The sequence below is a fragment of the Anarhichas minor genome, unplaced genomic scaffold, assembly GCF_050575085.1.
Source record: "Anarhichas minor isolate MPS153535 unplaced genomic scaffold, ASM5057508v1 ptg000011l, whole genome shotgun sequence".
In the NCBI taxonomy this organism is placed as follows: Eukaryota; Metazoa; Chordata; class Actinopteri; order Perciformes; family Anarhichadidae; genus Anarhichas; species Anarhichas minor.
This window is the reverse complement of record NW_027466457.1, coordinates 10648123-10670375: the sequence shown is the minus strand read 5'-3', so window position 1 is coordinate 10670375 and position 22253 is coordinate 10648123. Positions and strand designations below refer to the sequence as shown.

At 44.0% G+C, this 22253-nt stretch overlaps 1 protein-coding gene across 1 annotated transcript in view; it reads right to left on the bottom strand.

Moving 5' to 3' along the window:
* LOC142947661 (PDZ domain-containing RING finger protein 4) overlaps positions 1-12473 on the bottom strand; it is a 44993-nt gene extending 32520 nt beyond the window's left edge. Inside the window, exon 1 of the mRNA XM_076089402.1 lies at positions 12405-12473. Coding sequence (XP_075945517.1) covers positions 12405-12473 — 69 coding nt within the window. The remainder of the gene's footprint in view (positions 1-12404) is intronic.
* Positions 12474-22253: the final 9780 nt, after the last annotated feature.

Here is a 22253-nt window from a genome sequence, read left to right as displayed (position 1 = left end):
AATATGCTGCTTTTGCAATTTTGCCAACACATGCTACAGTCACTTCACAGATCTTGTTCTCTCACCCACCATCAACATTTAAAGTCACCTTTTTATATGCCATCTGTATTTATATAATGTTTCATATTGAGAGGGAGGACTTGTCCTCTAGGCTTCAGCCTTGAGTGGCCATTTTCTGGCATAAGGAGACCTATAAATCTCAGATTCACCTGGGGCCCTCGCTGAGGTTTGGGCTGTGGTCGTGTAGACTTGTCAGACAAAGACGGGGAGGAAAACAGAACTCCCTCAGTGGTGTGACTGCCAAATTCATTCCTGTACAAAGAACACGCCAAGTGTGATAGCTTTTCCCCCAAGCATCCAGGATATTTCCAGACTGTATGTTTCCTGAAATACAACTCTCTCCCCAGAGCAGGAAAATTTAGTGGAGAGCTGAAAGAGCATTATGTGATGCACACACACACACACACACACAGACACACACACCATACAGACACACAAACACAGAGAAGCATAATGGGAAGTGGGAGCTAGCTATCAGTTGGTTCCTCAACCTTTTTTTTTTTACAGTGTCAGTTCCCTGATGAATCGCAGCCTTCAGGTAGAGGAAGCATCCCATCGTGATATCCCACCCCCTTCTCTCTCCATCGCAAAACATGTTCCGCTATTGATTAATTCACAAACAGTCTAAAATGCACTCAGTGTCTAAAAACAGACATTCCTGTATCGATTACCTCTGTGCTATTCCCTCAGTTCCAAAGGCACGCCCGACGCCTCCGAGGAAAACACAGTTTCCAAATCAAATTCACTTAAACTGCTGGTTACTGTCAAAATGATGGCGGTATCAGACCTTTTATGCAAACATACACAGTGTATGTAACTTGCATAAATCACAGACCTTGTTTACGGTTAAATAAAGCATAATTTGCTGCCGAGTATGTTTGGCTGAAGCAAGCTTTGGGGCTTCACTGTGGTCCTTTGGCACTGATCAGTCACTGTCTGCTGTTTTTTTTAGGGCGCTCTCAGCGTGTCTGTGTGATGACAGCAGCCAATCCTTTTCCACATTTGACAAGCGATGGAGAGAAACTGACATGGAACGATGACACTCACAGTTGGTGATACGCCAATGACACTAATAGACTACTACTCAGCGCTCCCCTGACATTATCCAGTCTCGTTTTTCTCGATCTGCGTCTCTCTCGCTCACATATCACCCCGGAGGAAAGCCGGATCGAGGAAAAGGAAGTCCGCATATCCACTTAGGCTCAGATACTGTACATTCATTAACAGTTAGCTTGGCTTTTGCCAAGTGACAGCCACAGTTTTGACTTTTGAAGAAAGAGCAAGTTATATATATATATGTCAAAAATGTCTAAGTTCAAGTGCATTGCATTTATTTAGGCTTGCACATCCATCCACTTCTCTGCTACTTATCCAGGCTGAGGTGGCTAGACATCCTTCTCTGCAGCCTCATCCTGTAGTTCTTTCTGGGCTAACATGGAGTGCTTCCCAAGCCAGATAGGATAAGTGCAGTAATCGCTCCAGCATGTTCTGGGTCTACCGGCTGTCTCCACCCAGATGGAGGTTCCAGACCAGTGCAAAAAAAAATAAAAAATCACAGCAGATGTTATACTAAACAACCTCAACCAGCACTGTGTTGTAAATGGACCCAGAGATACACAAAACTCCTTCCCTTGGGACAGAATGTGAATCATGAATTGCAACTTTATTTCATGGTGGAGGGCATATTAGTCCCATGTGAACGACTCAAACTATGATTTGACCAAGATAGAAACGACCAACTTCACCCATAAGGAAACAAAGGCCCTAAGGCAGACTATTGATTGGAGCTCCCAGGTGGGTTGTCCTGAACCAGTGGACTGTGTTACGGTTCACCAGAGATACATTATAAAAAAATGTATTCTGGTATGAAGTGTGTTTATAAATTATTCTGGCCGGTAAAAAAATGTTCTTGGCAAGCAATTCCGTAAGAATGGAGACAGAATCGTATTGTTTGGATGAAACCAACGCATTTTAAGACTTTGCGGTGAAATGACGATGCCTTAAGTCAAAAGCAACACATTTTTAAACTTCTCCAACTAAATCTCTCGACACAACTTCACGTTGCCACAAAACAGGGGGCCGAATAAGGCAGGTGGCCCCCTCCTCAGTGTGCCAGTCTGCCTGCTAGTGTTGAGGCTGTGAGGAAGGAGGTCTGACTGTGAGAGGATCTGGGTTGTGTGGGAGGTGCTGGGTTGACTGCAGTGCTGCAGGGGAGAAAACACGGTCACCATTCCAACCTCACAAAGATTGCATCTTCTTCCTGCTGTGAACTTCTGCGAGCTGCTTTTTCCACAACAATGTGTTGTCTTGTAAAAATAGTTTATTTCTCTCACATGTTCATATTGATACATATAAAATGAAGTGTGCCTCAATTAAAAAAACGGCACTTTCATTTTTGCATTATTCTGCAACAAACATGATTTATCATATGGAGATTAGCATTTAACAAACTATGTGAAACACTTCGTGCAAATCCATTTAACCCAAAGACCTGCTTATTTCAAGTTCTAATGCAACTGGACTTTTGAATTGATTTTGCAATCCAATTGAATTACATTTACACCGAGATGTCAACTGAAACTCACCCTACATTGATGCGCCATTGATTTCATTTGAGCGAGGTTAGAGTTTTTAAAAAGCCATTGTGATGCTCTCATTGCAAATGCAGCTCATTAGAAGCGAGGCCTTTGGAACTGTGTCAGTGTGTCAGTGTGACGGCAGCGGCAACATTAAAGCCCCGGCTCAGCACGCCACTGTAGACTTAAACACTCAGCCACATTGCAAACTGAGAACACAAACCCTCAAGCTTTATTTCCACAGCTATGGGCTTGTTGTCTGGATTTTGTACTCTGGCTAATAATACCTGATATGGCTCCTCGTGTTTTCTTAGGATTTGTCACTGTAGCGGCTGCATTCATGGAGCTTCTTATCGCTTTCCCCCCCAGAGCCGGGCTCTATGAGCTGGGGTGCATGGACGTGTGAGTGTGTGTCACCCTTCCCATCAAACCGCTGTCAGGCCGGGCTTATCATGGGAGCCGCAGGGGGTGCCCGCTGACCTGTGGAGTGACACCCAGCATAGCTGCCTCACCCGTGGGGGGGGGGGGGGGGGGGGGTTTGTGTCACCCTGACACCCCCAGCGCCACCCCTCCTCCTCCACCCCCTCCAACACACACACAGACTGATCTCCTGACCTGCTACAGAATCAGTCGCCCTCTCACACACAGGCCTGTCAGAGACAATCCACACCTTGTGAGCCACCGCACAGGAGGTTATAGCATAAAAGTAAGAGCAATGTAAAAAAAGAAAAAGAAATGGAGGTTGTGTAAAAGACAGACAAAAGAGTAAAAAAGGGCCGTCACTGAGGGTAGCCACCACAAGAACTCAAGGCTTTGTCACCTCTGTCTATCGACTATAGATCACACAGGCAGCCCCGGTGCTGACACCATCCTATTTCTCCAAATGTCAGCGGTGATGTTGGAGCTGATATCTTGCGGCTGGCGGGGGGGGGGGGGGGGGGGGGGGGGACTGGACGGTGAACACATTGAATGGAACAGATAAGAGAAAGCCTGTGTATTCTGTCAGGTCCTCCCTCATTTCACAGCGAAAAGAGGACCTTGTTTTTATCACCATCCAGAAGCACCTGCAAAAATGCACATCTCTGACTCACGCGTAAATGAAGACAATATATTGTATATTTTTTTTTGATGAGGCCTTCTGCAGCTCAGCTGTTACTTATCCTGTAACAACTCTCAGTGGTATTGTATCCTGAAAACGAACACGTTTGTTATCACCTTCTGAAATGATGCGATTTAATTTCTAAGCTCATTCTGATTAAAAACTAACTAAAGCAGCTGTAGTTCTTGTGTGCGACATGTGTGTGACATTGAGCTTTGACCACCAAATTCGAATCAGCTCCTCCTTGACAAAAAAGATGAATATCCAACGCTGAGAGAGAAGGGGAAAAAATTAATTCCAAGAAAGTTGGCCTGCTGCATAGTAGTGGAAGACTTTTCCAATACTAGCTATTCTGTGACACTGGCAAAACAAAACAATAAAAACACAACTAACAGGATTCCAGTTTGTTAATTGCTTAATTCTGATTGTTGCACGAAAATACTGGACATTTTTTTTTTCAGACACAGAAAAAGTACAAATACATACATTTCGCATGCAAAATGACACAAACTTTGGTAGAAAATTGTGTGTTGGACCCCATCACTGGTGTTCTCATAGCTTTAGGTTACCCAGCGCTTCACAGTTGTTAAGCTTCTCATGTCTGTTTCTAGCTGAATTTTCTTTCCCAGCATACAATCCCCAGTAATTGGGAGGAAAAGGGAAGATGTGTTCTCGTGAATTGCAATAAATTAATGAGGGCCCTTCTGTCTGCTTAAACTCAGATAATCAGCTAAGAGGCACCCTGGATGCAGATGCACAACCCCCCGTGTGCGTCCCAGAGCTCTTTGTTTTTCACCAATGTTTGTAGTGGAAAAGCACAAGCTGTCAGGTCTTTTCTCACTCTACTCATGAGAAACACACACACACATACATAAATACACACTCTCTCAAACACACACGGACAGAAGTTGAGAGCAGAGTTTCCCATAAAAGCGACCACATAGACAGACACACATAGCAATCACACTAAGACAGACAATTTAGACAGGGACGCAGATAGTCATGAGTGTACACACACATCTATTCACACATGCATACTCATATTTCCAATAAACAAGCATGCTTGCACACACCAGTGATGTGTGTGTGTAAAGGGAATAACTAGCTGCTTTGAAATGCATTATGTCATGTTTTGAGTTATACAGAGGGCCACAAGTCATGGCTAATAATAATGGGGGCAGAAAAATATGGCTCCTTTGTCCTTTGTTTACCGGCAAAGGTACTGTAAAAAAACAAAAAGAAGAGGACAGAAAATATTTTACACCCCCCCAGCCACAGTAGCATGCCGTTTCCCAGCTTTTGAAACATGCACGCACACGCACGCACGCACACGCACACATACACACACACACCTGAGTCATCTTACGCCGGGTTCAATTCATTAAATAGACGCTCTGGTTCACCGGGGATTGGCATTGAGACACTCGGGCATGTAGTTCATTTTCTCCGTCGCTCCTCCAGTCTGATTGAAGTTGACGGCCTTTGATCTTGATTAGCATGTGAAAGTAAAACATGCACTAAGACATATAAGGCTCGGTGTTACTCATGGATGACGCCGCGCTGATGTCATCCTCATCCGCTTAAGTGAGATTTACCCAAAGTGAGATTACTTTTATCCCAATGAATTAATGAGGTGATGGAAATTTTAAAAAAGGAAGGTGAATGAGTAGCTATAATGACCTCCAGGACTTTCTTTGCTTCTATAATTGGTTTCTTGTTTCTGTGCAGGTATATTACGATAACCTTCTATCACAGCCCTTGTCTGAACACCTTAGGACAGCAAACAAGCACTTCTACAACCGACTCCCAGCAGCGATATGTTGCAGAAATGTGTTCTCTGATGAACAGCTTTAGTTCCCTCAGGTCAATGATGTGTCACGGTTTGTTTGTGCAGCTCTTACTTGGCGGTAGCTGCGAGTGAACTAAGTCAGCACGGACGGAAGCACAGGAGATAAGACTAATTCTCAAGAGCTATGTTCATGCGGAAGGAGACGAGGAGGCCTGGAGACTTGATTTGAGGGCTGAAAAGGTCAGCTGGGTTCTTATTAAGATAAGGAACAGATGAAAAGGTCAATCTATCATCTCCCTCCTAAATCCCTGCTGCTCCTCCACGGTGAGATTTAGTGGACTGACTGATAAAACTTATTGACTTCATGTCTTGTGGCAAAAGTGGCATCATCAGTATCCGAGAAGTACAGTGCACATATCCAAGATGTGTGACCTGGATTTTTACTTCCTTTTCACTTTTTCTCATCTAAAACAACATTGTGTTTTAAAAAAATGAAATATATACATGTATATATTCGCTATCCGTTATAGAGAAGCAGCCAAGCGATTGAATGTGTGATTCACACAAAATTAGACTGTGAAAATCTCCAGTTACACAGCCAGTGTGAGGTTGTGGTTACGCAACGCTGTCTGCAGCGTCTTCAACCTGAGAAGTATGGGAATAGCATTAGAAGCTGAGAGGGGAGCTATAGAGCGAGGACGTAAATACTAATCCTTTATAAACAGCCTGAGTGGAAAAAGATCATCTCAGCATATTTATATCTCAATTTCAGATGCCGGGAACCCCGGGACAGACAGCGGTGCAGCTCGCAGACATCCATTTGTGTTGTCATCAAACATGGTTGGCTGACAGATCAGGCTTATGGCTAGAAGCTGTAAAATGAAGCAAAGAAAGAGCACTGGAACTGATGGTGGGTAATGGGGCTGACTCAGAAATATGGTTCTTTATATTAGCAAGGCATGAAAAGGATTGATATGCATCTGTCCATCTGTCTGCCTATGCACCTGAAGAGAGCTTGAAAAACATGGACCTTTGTATTGCATGGGAATTGCAAAAGCAGCCCTGAAAGGTCAGATTATATTTGGGGCTAATCTTTCCCAGGTGGACACAAGATCAATCAAGCAGCACCGCCCCCCCTACCCCCCCTCCCCCTCCTCTTTCTTCACTCCTATCAGTTTTAATGGTTAAGAGACATCCTTCAAAAAAGCATAATGGAAAAATAAGATGGATGGGAGCATTTGTGGCTAACTGTCTGGAGATAGTGCTGAAGATGTGGTGGGGGATGAGAGCAAGGTTCGACAGCATTAATGTACCATCAAAGCCATCACAGGCATGCTCATGGAGGTGAAGTGGGAGGGCTGCTGGTTCCAGAAATATTATCTCCAGTGTAGATTCCAATTTCAAAATAGCGCTTCAACTAACACTTTTTCATTATTAATTGATCCGACAGATTTCCAGAAAATAGTGAGAAACGCCCCTCACTAATTCCTGAAGTCCACAGAGATACCCGGAGATGTCTAAAATGACCAACAAACAGTCTTAATTGGCTTGATGATTTGACTGTTTATCATAAAAATACTCCATGGGAGTTTTATATACCTTTTGTAATAATACCTTTTTTTGTACAGCACCTTTAATGCAAAGATACAGTTCAAAGTGCTTCTTAAAACATGTTACCTGAAGACAAAAAGAGGGAGCATGTATATAGAAAAGAGGATGGGGTTAATGGAACCCCATAATTACTATCAACACAAAATCACCTGACTTTCTTGATTGATTCAACAGCGAGAGCTCGTCGACCGTTCAGGCTTTGGGAGTGCTCTAACTGGAAGTCAACTTACATTGTCTGAGCAGAAAATGAACTATTATTGTCGGATCCCTAGACGTTCAAGATTACTCCTCTCCCACATTACAACTCTTTAGACTAAATGCTAAACTAATGCCCTTGCTTACACAGATAACACAAATATACACTCTGCTGGCTTTTGTATGTGATGATCCGTGCAGCCCGGTGAAGCTTGACAACCCTTTTCTCAGAACGCCTGGCCCTTGTGATAGCTGCTCAACCTTTTATTGCATGCATATTCATTACACACATGGCCGGTGGTGTCGCAGAAGCAGCAGCAAGTCAGATGTGTCCTCCTTAGACCTTCTCCGGTCCACAGGTTTCACATGTGGTGCCACCACATGGAAGAGCATATCCACCCCCGCTGCAGGACCGGACTCCAGGGAATCGGGCTTCACCCAAAAGAACAAATGAATTTCAGATTTGCTTCACTTCACTTCACGTCTGTCTGTCCCGTCCCGTCAACCTGGTGACACTGCTCAACATGACATCCCTAAATTCTGAGATTCCATTACAGTGCACTAATGGGCGCTGTCACACTCTAAAATTCACAAACACAGCTTTCTGGTTTTATAGTTAGAATATTTACCAAGACAGTGTTTTTGTTTCCTGTAGAGAGATGTGTGTGTGTGTGTGCGTGTGCGTGTGTGTGTGTCTCACATTCTCATTCATATGCATCAGCAAGTTATCAGGGACTGCTGTGCCTCATTGAGCTGGAAAGCAGCTTTCCATTCATTTCTCAAATGCAGCGGAAAGTGATTCTGGTCCTGTTTAATACAACTTATAAAACTGGCTGTGGTGCTTTCAAAGCTTAGTATCAAAAAGGAAAGCCAGGATCATTGGAAAATTACTAAACAGGATAATGAAATGTAGAGGGTCTGTGTTCAATATATCACACAGCAGCATTAAGAGTGGCTGGCTGCTACTGTTACCTAGTGGTGGCTCATCATCAGGGCTAACCGCTGACACCTAGAGGAGTCTTTTCAGCTCGTTCTCATTCCCAGGGCGTCAAATAAGAGGCTCCGTCACGCCCCTCGGCATCTGATACCGGCGCACAAGGCAACCGTTATCGTCTCTATGAGACGCACCGGGCTTTCAAGTTACTACATTCTAAACCCATCGCCTCATTATTAGACGCTCAGAGAAAATGCTCCTGGAGTGTGACACAAATGGTCACATATGCGATCAGTGTGCAAGTTGAAATTTCATGTTTTCGCATTCATGCGAGTGCTTGATAATCATTATCATTGGTGCCCCTGTCGGAGCAGAGACAAAAGCTACTGTCTATTCCCCCCCCCCCCCCATGCTCACGCTCGTCACAGCCCCGTGCTTACGGGACAGCATTTATACATGCGGAGCACAAATTCTGCCACGTCTCCTCCTCCGACCAGGAGCACAGCCTCGCCTCGCCGCTCTGCCGGTCTCCGCTGGGAGCCAACAACAACAACACTGCTGGAGGCCCAGGTCGAGGGAAGGGAGGCACAGAGAACCTGAACCAGGACTGATTGGGGAAGACTGTATGACCTGTTGCAGTAAAACGAGGGGTTTTCTAAAGGGTGTTCAGAAACACTACCACTTTCGTCCACAGGGACCACCAAAGTCCACACAAAATGAAAGTTCCTTGTAGTGGCTTTAAGTAAAAGAATGTAAGTATATATATCGAAAAAGTATTATTGATGCAGAAACATGCAATGCAATGTAATGTTGCAGCGGGCAGCAATCATTTTAATACTGTTGGGTGGCTTCATCTACTGTTGCAATGCATTCTAAAAAGTACAATATTTCTCTCTGAAATGTAGTTGAGTACAAAAGTAGCATCAAAATTGTACTTTAGTACAGTTCTCTTTAAAGTTCCACCATTGATTGAGAATTGATTGAGAATTTGCTAGTCTTTCTGAGTCCCTTTGTTTTGATTGCAACGCTATTTGCAAAAAAGGCTTTTGTCAAAAGACAATGCGGACCATTAATGCATAAACACACTTGCACACTGCAGAAATCTCATACGACCCACATAACTCTGAGCTACGCTGCGTTGCTCCGCTCATCAACATCTGCCATCCTGCTAATTAGCCCCCCAAAAAAGCCACACATCACTGGGTTTCAGCGGTGCACAGACAACGTGTGACACTCACGAGGGGAGCTCACGGACACAATGGGAATAACAAAGCTCTGCCAGATCACAGAGCGAATCTACTACAGCATGCCATTGTCTGCAAAAATGGCCCGAGCAGCAGCCTGGTTGATAATGCAAGCTATACGAGTCTGGTAAGAGCCGCTGGATCTCGAGTCAATAGGTTCAACAAGGTTTCATCCTTGTTGACCAAAAATTTGAAAGACCTTCAAACTTCTTCTCCTCCACACAGTGACCAATCATTGGAAGGTTAAGCGGAGTGGAATCCAGCAGAGAGCAGGCTCGAGCAAAGGTTCAAACAAATATAATCAGAGAGATCAGAGGAATCAAAAAAAGAGAAAGAAAATCATGCACAAGGGATGATCAGTAAGTATAACAATAAGAAAGTGGGAGTTGGGGTGGAAAAAAGTGCAAAGCTACAGGAAGATTCCTGTGTCCAGGCAAGAAAGCTCACACAATAAATAAAAAATGTCAACCTGGTGAGATAGCTTCGCAGGCCAGCTGAGAAAGGTGAGCACATTTCCATGCAGAACACTCGCAGCCGTGAGAACAGAGAGAAAGCGGGAATGGAGAGAGAGTGAGGGAGCCAGCTAGTCATAAATCTCCCACAGCGAGTGGGGTCAGGCAGACGGAGAGAGTGTCAAAATTGTTCCTGAGTGTGAAGGGAAGGGGAGGAAGGTGGCTAACCAACCACTGTGAATGACTCCGACTCCTCGAATCAACCTGCTGCAAGGCCGGTCAGTCACGCTGTGACACCAGGAATCCACTTCTACCTCATTTGCATACACACATTCAGCATCTCTGCATAATCAAAGAGTAGCGTGCCGAGTGCGTGTGTGTGTGTGTGTATCTATGTCTAGGTGAGTGTGTGTTTCTGAACAGCAGACAGATGGAGAAAAAAGATTGAGCAAGGACGGGGAAAAAAAACGAGAGGGTGAGAGCTGAGCAAGCCGGACAGATGAGACAATATGTAGGAAAGAGGATTAGGATGCCGGCGGTGTGAGCGCGGCTTCCTGCTGTCACAACACACTTCTCCTGACCACAAAGACATGGCGACACACTTTTATAGCTGCAGGGAGAGCTCTGCTCCCTGGAGAAGATTCTTCTCCCTGTCTGTCTTCCATCCCTGTTCATTTCTGCCAGTTGTGTTGCTGTTTGTATGCGTTTGCTGTGCTGTTGCTGAGGGTGTACTGCTTGTTTTGTTGTCTCTGCGGACATGTGTGAGCGTGTGCACGAATATGAGAGTGAGGAGAGGTGGTTTGTCTGTGATGTACGTGTTGTTTTTTTTATTGATGAAACAGTATTTCAAACCAAAAAGTCTACTTAATTACTTCCCTTCCTCCCTCTTTAGTCTTCTCCCAGCATTGGTGGGATTTCACCTTTGCCCCTTTCCTTCATTTCCCTTTTCCCGAGCACTTTCTTTAACAACTGTATCTTTAACGGCTCACTCTCTATTCCCATCCCAGTCTTTATCTTCCACGCTCTATATCCTTCCTGCCTTACCTCCCACAGCGGTGATCAGAAAGTAGGTGCTGATATTGCAGCTCCCGCCTGAACCGGCTCAGTATATCAGTGGGTGGACAGACATGCCAGAGAGCCTCCTGTCAACAGTGAGTGTGCCCTGGAGACTGGCCCACTTGGCGGACACTGAGCCCCCCCCCCAGCTAAACCACGAGAAAAAGGAGTCGACGCTATTTCTTAACAACTGGTGCGGAGAGAGCCACAAAGCCAAGATAAGCACCAAGACAGCACTATTTTTATGGTCCTCCTGAGGAGAGGCAGGCACTTCGGTGGCTACCTATTCATCCTGCATGGTCCCTGGACAATGCTGTCTGTCTGCTAATATTAAACAGACCATTAGTGAATGCAACCTTCTTCACTGCTGATCTAGGAGCTTGCAGCACGGCTTTCTCCGACCATTCATGTAGCTCTAAATCTGATGGACAATGTCCAGCGGCAGAATTTGGCAGAGTCTCAAGTTGCACACGAGGTGAACGCTACAGGCAGTGGTTAACCCAAGCTAGTTTACCTCCCCAACTTCATCTCATCCCGTCTTTTCACAAGGGTAAAGAGACACATTTCACGTCTAATTACAGGATGGTTGTAGAAAACGGCTAATGAGGCTGTGATCACAGTGGCGTGAAGGCAGGCGCATTCTGGAAAGGAGGGTGAGCACTATCTCACTTCCAGGAGACACTAAGCTTCACAATTATTCGCCTATCACAGGAAGGGGGCTGAAGGGAGAGAGTGGAGGTGGTGAGGTGAATGCTTGTTTATCTGCTTACACACAACCTGAGATATTGCCCTTTGCCTGTTCATCTGCCTCTCAGTAAAATGCAGAATTATTCTGCAGACGTCAAACAAATCATGAATGATTCTGAAACTGTAAAGAGTTGCATAAATGCATGATGCGTTTGAGAGATGAGATCAAGACCAATAAGACCAAGTGTTCTCAGAGAAGTTAAAACAAATCTGCTGACACGACACTGACCCGTCTCACAGCGACACCAGAAGTGCCGAAAGAAAACTTTGAATGGAAATATGTTCAATGACAAATTCTGTTGAGGACTCTAAAAGTTGGCAAAAATACATCATGTGAAATATTTCCTGTGTACTAGGGTATGACGGATAAATGGACTGAACACTACCTACTCTCTAAGCAAGTGCTAATTACTCGAAACACATCTGTTGGTGAGCAAAAAGCATCTTTCTCCATAATGCTGCCTCACTTTCATTTTAAGTGTTTATCCCCAAAACGCTGGCTACGAGGCACCTCTTTCCAAAAACAAGCAGCAGCAGCAGCAGCAGCCTAGAACTGCTCTCAGCACAGCTCGCACAATGAACCACATACAACAACACACACACACAACATCGATGCCAGAGTCGGCCGTGCCGCTGCTCACCTGTGCAATCTCATACAGCAGCTTGTAGTGTTCCTCTCGCTTCTGTAAAGTGCACAGATTGCAGCCCATTATAGTCGTCGTGGAAACGCCAGGCGTCCAATTCTCCCCGAGTAGTGGTGGTGGTACGGACACGGGGGGTCACCCTCCACACCGGAGCGCTGGTTCTCATCAGTCACTCCTTAAGCAAGCATCTCTTTCAGCCATCCCATTCACACACACAGGCGGACAGAAACAAACCCCAGTTCAAAAGGAACAGAGAGCTCCAGCTGAGTCTGACGGACGAAGGTTCAGATGTGAACAGTGTGGCAGCCGCTTCAGCAGTGGTACAAGTAGCAGCATCAGCCGGCGTGTCTCCTCTCTCCCTCTATTTCACAGACTCAAACACACACACACACACACACATGCACACACTCGCACGCCGGAGTTGTGACTCTCGCTCGCTGAGACACTCCCCCCTTTTTCCTGCTCGGTGTGGGCTCGCATGACGACGCTGATACCAGCTCATGAATAATGAGGGAGAGCACTGTGATATTCATGGGGGAGGCGGGAGCAGGGGGAGGGCACGGACTGAAGAGGGAGGAGTGAGTGAGAGCAGGAGCGCTGGTTCATTAAAACTGAGGCACAGTTATACAATAAGCTCCTTTGTGTGTGCAGCTCCCGTGAGGAGCATAGACGGGGCCGACTGTGCCGAGACGATGGACACACGGACACACACACACACACTGTGGGCAGAGGAGGTTTTCTAAGGGTTATGGGTAATCTACCTGCATCTGAGGTTATTCGGAGTATTTATCTGCTTCATGAGTTGAGGATGTGTTGTGTTTTATTTCTGAAGGAAATAAGGAAGCACACCGGTTAAGGAGAGCGGTGAATACCATCACAGCCAGGGCTGCACGATATGAGGAAACTATGTGGTCACTGATGATGAAGATATAACTTCTTGTTAAAGTGTTCAAAATGTTGAAGTGTACTCAGTTCTGCCTTTCTGCTGCTGTCAGTATACTGACAAAATAATGTATTTTATTGAACTGAACACAACAAGCACCCATAAAAAGAAAGGTTGTTACATTTTGAAGTGCAGTTTTCTACTGACACTCTCTTTCTACTAACTAAAAAAAAAAAAAAAACTGAGTGCAAAATCCCACTCTTTTGTGCACTTCGATGACAATATATAGTGCAGCCCTAATCACAGCTCACAGGCATTTGACAGGCAAAGCAACGTTCACAGTTGTTGCTTTCCAGCTTCCCAAATGTGAGGATTTGCTGTGTTCATCTGCTTTACATCACTTTGGACTGTAGGTCAGAAATTGCAAGAAAAATAATTACCAGATCATTCATTAATTAAGTTTTGACCTTATGTGGGCTCCTCATTTCTTATTTGATACACGAGATGAAACTGGAAAAGTCGATTAATCGATGAATAGTTCGACATAAACTAATCAACAACTATTTTGACGATTGTTTAATTGGTTAGGTATTTTTCTTTAGCAAAATTGTATATTCTGTCATGATTTTGCTGCTTTTCGTGTGATTTGCATGATGATAAACCTAATATCCTTCATCTGGAAATGTTGGATAAGCAATCTAATGACATCATCTTGGGCCTTTTTTTTTACTATTTTCATATATTGTATAGACCAAACGACCAAACCGATCGTTTAATCAAGAAAATAATCTGCAGATTCATTTATAATGTTACAATGAAGAGATGTGAGCTTCAGCATCATAAATCATCACAATAAAATGCAAAGTACTTCAGGCGTGCTAACACTTAATGGACCTCAACATTGCAGTGCCAAACTATCTTACAAGAGAAATATGAATCGACACAGACCTGCGTGATATAAGAGGAAACAATCTATTGCATATTTATAAGTGAGTAGGCACTACAGGTGTCACTCATAACGGGAGTCCTCACAGCAAATTGGCAATCAGCAAAGCCAGAGACTTCAGAGACAATAACTCAACCACTGCTTTCCCTCAAACTGCGATAATTGTAGGACAATAGACCTCGACTATTGTCTCCACCACGGAACCCCCCGTTCGCTAGCAGGAAGTTTCACTAACGAGCAATAATTATTAACAAATTGGCCTCCGAGCCAACAGCGGGGCTCGCTGTGCAGAATACAGCTAAGACTAGATGAGCGCTCATCAGCTGGCTACTGGGCATCCCACCCCGGGGGACTCCGTAATCCGATTTTCTGGGCTTTAATTTTGCTCCACTGCCTGGAGGCAAGCCAAACACACACACACACACGTTCATCATAGAAGCGCACCATTACGGTTAATACCTTCCACCATCCTCCCTCTTCGTCTGCGCCACCCAAACCGTCCCCGCTACCATCCGCTCCTCATCCTGAAGAAGCCACAACGAGTGTGTTTTCTGCAGTTGCCAGGCAATATCCAATCCACCAAGTGCTGTTCACTAAAGTGTCAATTTGACATCAAAGGGTCTTGTTGGGAGACTAGGGAGCGGGGATAGAATATTGCATTTGATGAACAGGGGTGCCGTGTTTGCTTGCGGTACAATGGACTGTGAAAGAAATGTGACTCAGAGGCAGTCTTCTGAAATTGTATATTGAGGACTGAAAGCTATGAAGTGCTTGTGAGCGAGAAGGACTACTTGTCTAGTTGTCTATAGTCAGCACCGATGGAATATGTGAAACCATCAAGGGTCAAAGACAATGTCCTCCCTGCATAGAAGGACAAATATTAGACCCAGAATGTGCTGACGGTATCCGACATTAGCGCACGTAAAGAAGTGTACTCAGGTCTGGATGACCATCGCTCTGTGATGTTGGCTCTCGCTGACCCCTTAAGGTTAAGATGCTCATCGGTCACCTAAATGGTCTTTCTCGTCATCTGTACCGCGAGACTGATACAGTAGCTTCTGCCTGCGGTCAAGCAGCACCTCTCGATGGGACATGCAGAGTGAAGGATGCTCTTTGAAGAGTGCATTAAGACTGATAAAAGCTCTCCCGAGGTGCTTTATGGCCGAGAGTTTTACATTGTGACGGGGTGAATTTACCCGAGACTGCATTTCCAACGCGACCCGAGGGCAAGATTGGCACATTATAGATACATTTAGTAAAACCATTTACTTTCGGACAAGGTGAAGCAGTACTGGATGTGTGATTTGTCTTTGTGCCTGTCCCTGGTAGACCTTTTTAAGTGGCAGTATGAGAAACTTACTCAATACATTTTATTGTTTAACATTTATATGGGAAAATGAAGGTAGCTATTGTGTGTTAAGTCTGTATATTATAAGATGACCACTGATTCCGTCTCCCTCTCATGTCCTTTCCACTTCCTCGCTGTCCTTTCCTACTGTCCAGCGGTCGTTCATCATCCAGTCTGCCCTTTGCCTGCTCGGGTAGAAACAGGCCCTCAATCGTGTTCATTCTCTCAGTTAATGGGCCTCACATCGCTGGGCATGGAGAAGCGATTTGTCCTCACCGTGATGGGTGTATTTTGAGGTTTCTTCAATTGCATTTCTGACAAACTGATATTTGAGCTCACCTTAAAGCTGGAGGTATAACCTTCAGCCAAGTGTGTAATGCAGGTATACGGCTGGGTTGTAAACCTTCGTGGCCTCAGACATCCCCGCCTAATGCTCACACAGCCACACAGTCTTTTTCTCTTTGCGTCTTGTCACACATATGCACAGTACTAACAAGCACACACACAACAACAACAACAACAACAACAACAACAACAACACAAACTCAACTGATCATGACGCTACCAGTGTGTAATATGAAGTCACGATCAGTACCCTCAAACTGTATTTGCATCGATTTCTTGTCCCGGGACAAATACCGCCGTCTGTCCCTCCGCAGAGCACTGAAGTTGGATCAATTCAATATTTCCACTGCATCTGGTTCAACAACCTGACATGCATCCCATCTGACTGCCTATTAAAATAGGTAAAACGCGTAAAATTCTTCATTTCCGCTCTGACAGAAACATTTCCAGACGATCGTGGCTGCTAATCACTGCTATTGTCAGCGAAGCTCTCGGCAGCAGCTTAGGGGAAAGAAGACGCTCGTCATTTTGAGAAGCTGATATTTCACATACCGCAAATATGAGATGAGTGTTATTAAATCTAATAGAAATAAAGCTTAGGTTCGGGACAGGAAAGTGGGGGATCAGTCGAAGAGACGTCTGTATTCCAACACTTGTGTAAGCTTATGGTAACCTCGACAACAAACAAGAGAGCATCTTAAAATGGCTGGAGATTTAATAAGAGGCTGTTATTGCTGTGATTACTTGTCTATGGCAATGTCTGTCAGGAATATCAAGAGTCCCCACAGTGTTTAATACATAAACAGGTTTATTGGGCCAGCGCTGACACACCAGGTGGGTGTAAATCTCTTTGGTGTGAGCACTAAAGATTGAAATCCTGTTCACGTGAAAGGAGAGCTGTGGGGATCTGAAAGTGGTTTGTGATGTGACGCGTGGCTCAGATCTGATCGCCCACCGCTGCCGTAAAGCAGCCGCTCCCTCCTGGGTATCCATGTGACCCGATTTGGGAGTAATTAAATGAGGCCCTTTTGTGAATGAATCATCGTAGCAGCCCCGCTCCTCTGATGAGAGCTTTGATGGGAGTTGGTCCACCGTGCACACATCAATGCACAGGTGGGTGCTTCAAAGCCGGCGTGGCCAGACCGTGGGAAGCCGACCAAAACATCTTCCTCAAACGGCAATAAATTATTAAAAAGGCATGAATTTTTTATTCATGTGGGAACGTGATCGTGGACAAAGATAGCAGGATGTAGGCTGCCCTGCATGATAACAAGTGCAATGTTGCTTTTCAGGCAATCAACATAATGGCCGTCTAATTCATGTCCTGAAAAGTAATTTAAACTCAGATTTCTGCCCACCCAAAGTGTCTATGGCATTAGTTTCAAATCATGCAAATTACACTGTTTAATTATGAATTACTGGGTTATTTGACCCTCTGATTAGCACATTTAGCTAATAAACTGACTGACTTTACAGTACGTATCTACTCCGCTAATAATCTGCTGAAGGATATCAGTATGGCAGAGACACTTTTGAGGAGCAAAGATCAAAAACCCTTTTCTCGTTTCTCATAATACGGTGACATGTAAAGGTAAATTCTACCAAAGCTCATCTTGCTTAACTTTCTCTTTAAATTCACACTTGATTTGCCGCTAATGAGCCTATTCACCGAGAGACATCACACCACCTTCGAAACTTTCCCCACTCAAAGCAGCACATGACACACACACACTGCACGCAACGCAGACACCCTACATGAAATCTGGTTAACCCTGATGCCTCTGTCTGCATGAAGATGAAACAAAGTGCACATCAGACAGGAAGCTCTCGCTTTACACATTGCTGAAGAAGTGACATATGCCAAGCATTTGATTTAGTCTGGAGTGTTACCTACACCGACAGTATCAGACCAGACATTGTCTCTGTGTCTGGGTGGAACATGCATGATCCGGATTAGTTTTGTACAGTATACCTGTATACACCGTGAGATGATAGAAACATTTTTCAATAACGTTTATATCGTAACTATTACTTTTATCTCTCTGGTGGTTTTAGGCCATTTCAGGTAATGCTATGAATCAATAAAGGACCTATGCAATAACGTCGTCTTCATCAGGTAACAAATCTCAAAATGTGAGCAAGAAGCTCCGTCTCTAGACCTGATTCAACCCAGGTGTAGGTAGAAGAAGAGACAGAGAGAGGGCCCATCACTGAACAAGGAGTGGAACACATGAGTTTTCTCCTTTCCCTTGCCAATAATGCAACAATAACATATTTTCATTAGACCCTCCCTGCCTGGTAAATGCCCTTTGAGTGTTACCCGCCTCTTTAATCCAATACTCCAGTAGATGCATCAATATCCCAAAATAAAATTACATTTAGCAGCATCAAAGATTTCATCCACATCGCCCACCCTTGATTGGAATAATATTCTTTCATCACTCTTATCAGGTTTAGCGGTGCGCTTTTCTCGGCGGCCATAGAATTTCTCCCGGCATGTCAGAAGTGCCTATCATGTGTGAACCGGGTGTGTTTTTTGGCGAATGAGCAATAAACACTACATCGGTTTAAACATGTTAGAGCAGTGACCTTTTCAGAGAGGAAACAGTTTGACGCTTACAGCTGCAGGAGAAGAGGGGAATAAGTGGAGCGGTGAGTGAAAGACAAGACTACTACTTCCTCTGCTGGATGCTTCTGTCTGCTTTCATATTCATTCATCCCCAGGCTAAAGCGTGTGCAGCCTGCACCAGCTTCTGCCATGAAAACGCTCACAAACCACGTGACACCCGTGACCCCGACATCACCCGTGTAGCAGGACACCCTCAGGACATCCTGCTCTACTGCTGCACCAGCCTCCCTGCAGTTCTGGGGAAACAAAAGGTGAAAACGTTGGCTCCCCTTATGTTTAGCCTTGATGGTTCTTAAAATTCCCCCTGCCACCCTGTGATGAATAGTAATCGTTTCAGATGCATAAAGCACTCGAGCATAGCTGTGAAGCATGCGCCGTATATCTCTAGATCTAACAGAGACACATTAGAGGGCCATAGGTCTGCCTGCTCTTGTTGCCTGAGGTGTTAAATGATATTTGTGGCCAGATACAGAGCCCCTCTGTATGCTGGGCTCCACCCTTTTTATTATATTATCTGACATCTGACATGCAGTAACAAGACCAGAGAGGTTCCCCGCCGTATGAACCTCCACTGGGCATTAAAAGGATTACATAGCCACCCGATTGAGACAACACCGAGTAAGAACAGAAAGAATGTCTTAAACTACAATAAATACTGAGGACATACGGTGATACATTCAGGGTTCCATGGTGTTTCAGATAGCACTGTGCCTGTAGGAAATCCAATCTTGTGTTTCCATTTTTAAAGGAGGGCAGAGTAGCAGATGGTGGTGCAGGTATTTTACATTCAACGCACACTCAACGTACGTATTAGTGGATTTTTCTGTTTAGAAAATTTTAAAAAACCGACGGATCCAGAAATTAAAACTGTAAATATTTCATGTTTCATGTTCTAACATTTAAAACACATTTGTTTCAGAGCAAGTAAAGAGAGTTAATCAATTTGTGTATTGTCATGGAAGCTCAAGGTGGCAATTCTCACTGACAACAAGAAGCGAACATGTACAACAGGCATGCCATTGATTTCAGACTGTGCCCATTGCTGGCTGAGTACTTGTCAATACAAACTCAATACACCTTTGATTGTGGATGAGAGTTTTGTGTTCCTGAAGAGAGAAAGCAGATCTATGGAGACAATCAGCTTAGAGAGCAAACGGGTTAGACTCCATACCAACCTGTTCTGCTCGCTCTATTCAACTCTTATGCTGATTCTAGCACAAACAGAACACCTGCAATCTCTTATTGTGTCCTATGCGCAAAGGCCTTTTGAGGCAATGTCACAAACGGGTCATCTCATTTCGCCAACACAATACCGCCGTCTTCATGTTCTTTCAATGTCATGTTGAGACAAGGTGACATGAAGCACATGCAGCAAAGGGTGGGTCAAACACTGTCAAGCATGCATTTGAGCAATCTTAAAGCTACACAATCAAATATTCTTATATCAACAATGGAGCGAATGACATTCGAGGTGTGAAAGACAAATTCACAGAAAATGACTGCAGCTCTATGGGGCTTTATATTATTATCTGACTCTGCAGCTCTTTTATTATCCAACTCTACTTTTACTTTTTGTTCTTTTGGTTTCACAGTTTGCAGACTCCCATGAAGCTATATATCTTTCTCAGGAGTTGGTGGAGCCCAAATTAGAGCTAAAAATGAGTGAATATTGGACCTACATGCATCAGGGGGCTAAGAACACAACGTATAAACATTATACAGTGATAAAATGACACGTTACGTTTTTGCTGCTCCCAAGTTGCCCAAAAAAACAACGATTAATGCAGCTTTAACATATATCCAGTCAGGTCTTTATAAATGTATATTATGTATATTTTGAGGGCGACAATCAAAGGGAAAAATAAACTCAAATTTAAATCTGTGTTTCGTGAGCCTCTGGCAGCAAGATTGAATCCGTAATATTACGTGTTGATGGAAAAGATTTTATAAAGAAATTTGATGCTGACATTTTTCCTCTAAACTGTCATTTTACTTTCAATCTGTAGCTTTAGAGTAATTGCGCAATCTGCAGTGCGCATTAGTAATATGACCTTGGTTTTAAGGTTTACTAAAAAATCAACTGATGCAATTTTCGCAGTTGCACCAAAACATCGAGGCAAAAATAATGTGATTTAGAAAAGTTGAAAAAACAAACAAAGTACATCTCAATCTTGTCAGACATGGCAGCAGAGTAATTTGTGTTTGCTCTACATCAGTGCAGCAGCGGGCCACCGACGGGCACACAGTGGGTGCACAAACACACCTCCATTTCGAATACGCTGTTTTTTTCTTTTTTTTTTGGTGACTTCCATTTCTTGTCATAACGGGTGGGAGAAAGTCATCTGTGCGCCTGAGGACCAGCTTAAAACCTTCACCAAAACTGCAACGCTCCAGAATGAGAATGGCGACAGATCCGGTGGTAATAACAGACCTGCAGATGGGTCGCACGCTTGTTTTTCTGCACACAGATTCGTCTGGAATTATGATGATACCCAGGGGGCAGGAATCTTATTTTCTGTCCTCCTGATAAGAAAACAAGAGCGGACGAAAACCAAAAGGAAAGAGAGGGAGATGTGTGATTTAACATGCTGTGCCACATGCTGGTGTGTTGGCACTCCAATTTACAGTAGTGGACTGGATCAGATAGTGTCTGACAGGTAATGCTTCAATGTTAGCTAATACAGCATCATGTCCTGTGGCACAATAGTGTCTGTGGTGTTTGCATCCATTTTGCACTTCATAAAAGCATGTCTAATTACATGTGCTGTTAACTCAAAACATACACAACACATCTGGATAAGTGTGAGTAGCATCAGTTGATTAAACCTCACACATATTCCTTTGTTGTTCAAAGCCTAAAAACTACCAAGGTCAATGTTTTACCACAATGTTCTTTTACAACCTCTTCTCCTTGTTGCCATTGTTGGGGTTAGCTTTGACGTCCTGGGTTTTACATCGGTTATAAGATCCAATTTCAAATTAAATACAGCCAGATGATATTATTAAAAATGGCAATGAGAGTGTATTTTATGTCAATCCTGTGTCTCACTTTCAGTGGTAGATGTTATTTATACAAAAAACTTGGCTGCTCATGTAGCTGCCTGGTGCTGGATCCTTACGTGTTCCAAATAAAGATCGGTCAGGATTTTCAAAGAAAACAACCTTTTGCTAAAACAACGGGTCAATTGATAGACGGAAAGATTAAATCGTCATTTATCGAGCAAAAACATTCAGTTTCCGGCTTTCAGTGTGTCCTGCTGCATCTTGTAGTTTGTATATTGAATAGCTTTGGGGTTTTGGACTGTTGGATTGATGAAACACGCAATTTGAAGATAGCGCTTTGGCCTCTGGGAACTTCAATTGGCATTCTTTTCCCTTAACAACAATGTTTGAAGAACACACACGCGCACACACACACACGCGCACACACACGTCCATTCTTTGTGCTTTGAACAAAGTCATTGTGGTTCATCTCTGTTTGAGGAAAGAGACAATTTGATAAAAAAAAAAAATGAGTCTATGAATTCTTTTTAAAGAGGATGTCCACAAAAGACGAGGCAAAAAAAACAACACGATTTCACAAACCATTGAAATGTCTGATTGTTTCCCCTTCTGTCATCTCCGACAGAACAAAGAGTAATCCAAGTCTATACGGACTTTTATCTTGATCTAAGAATGCGTTCTTCTGCAGAAAA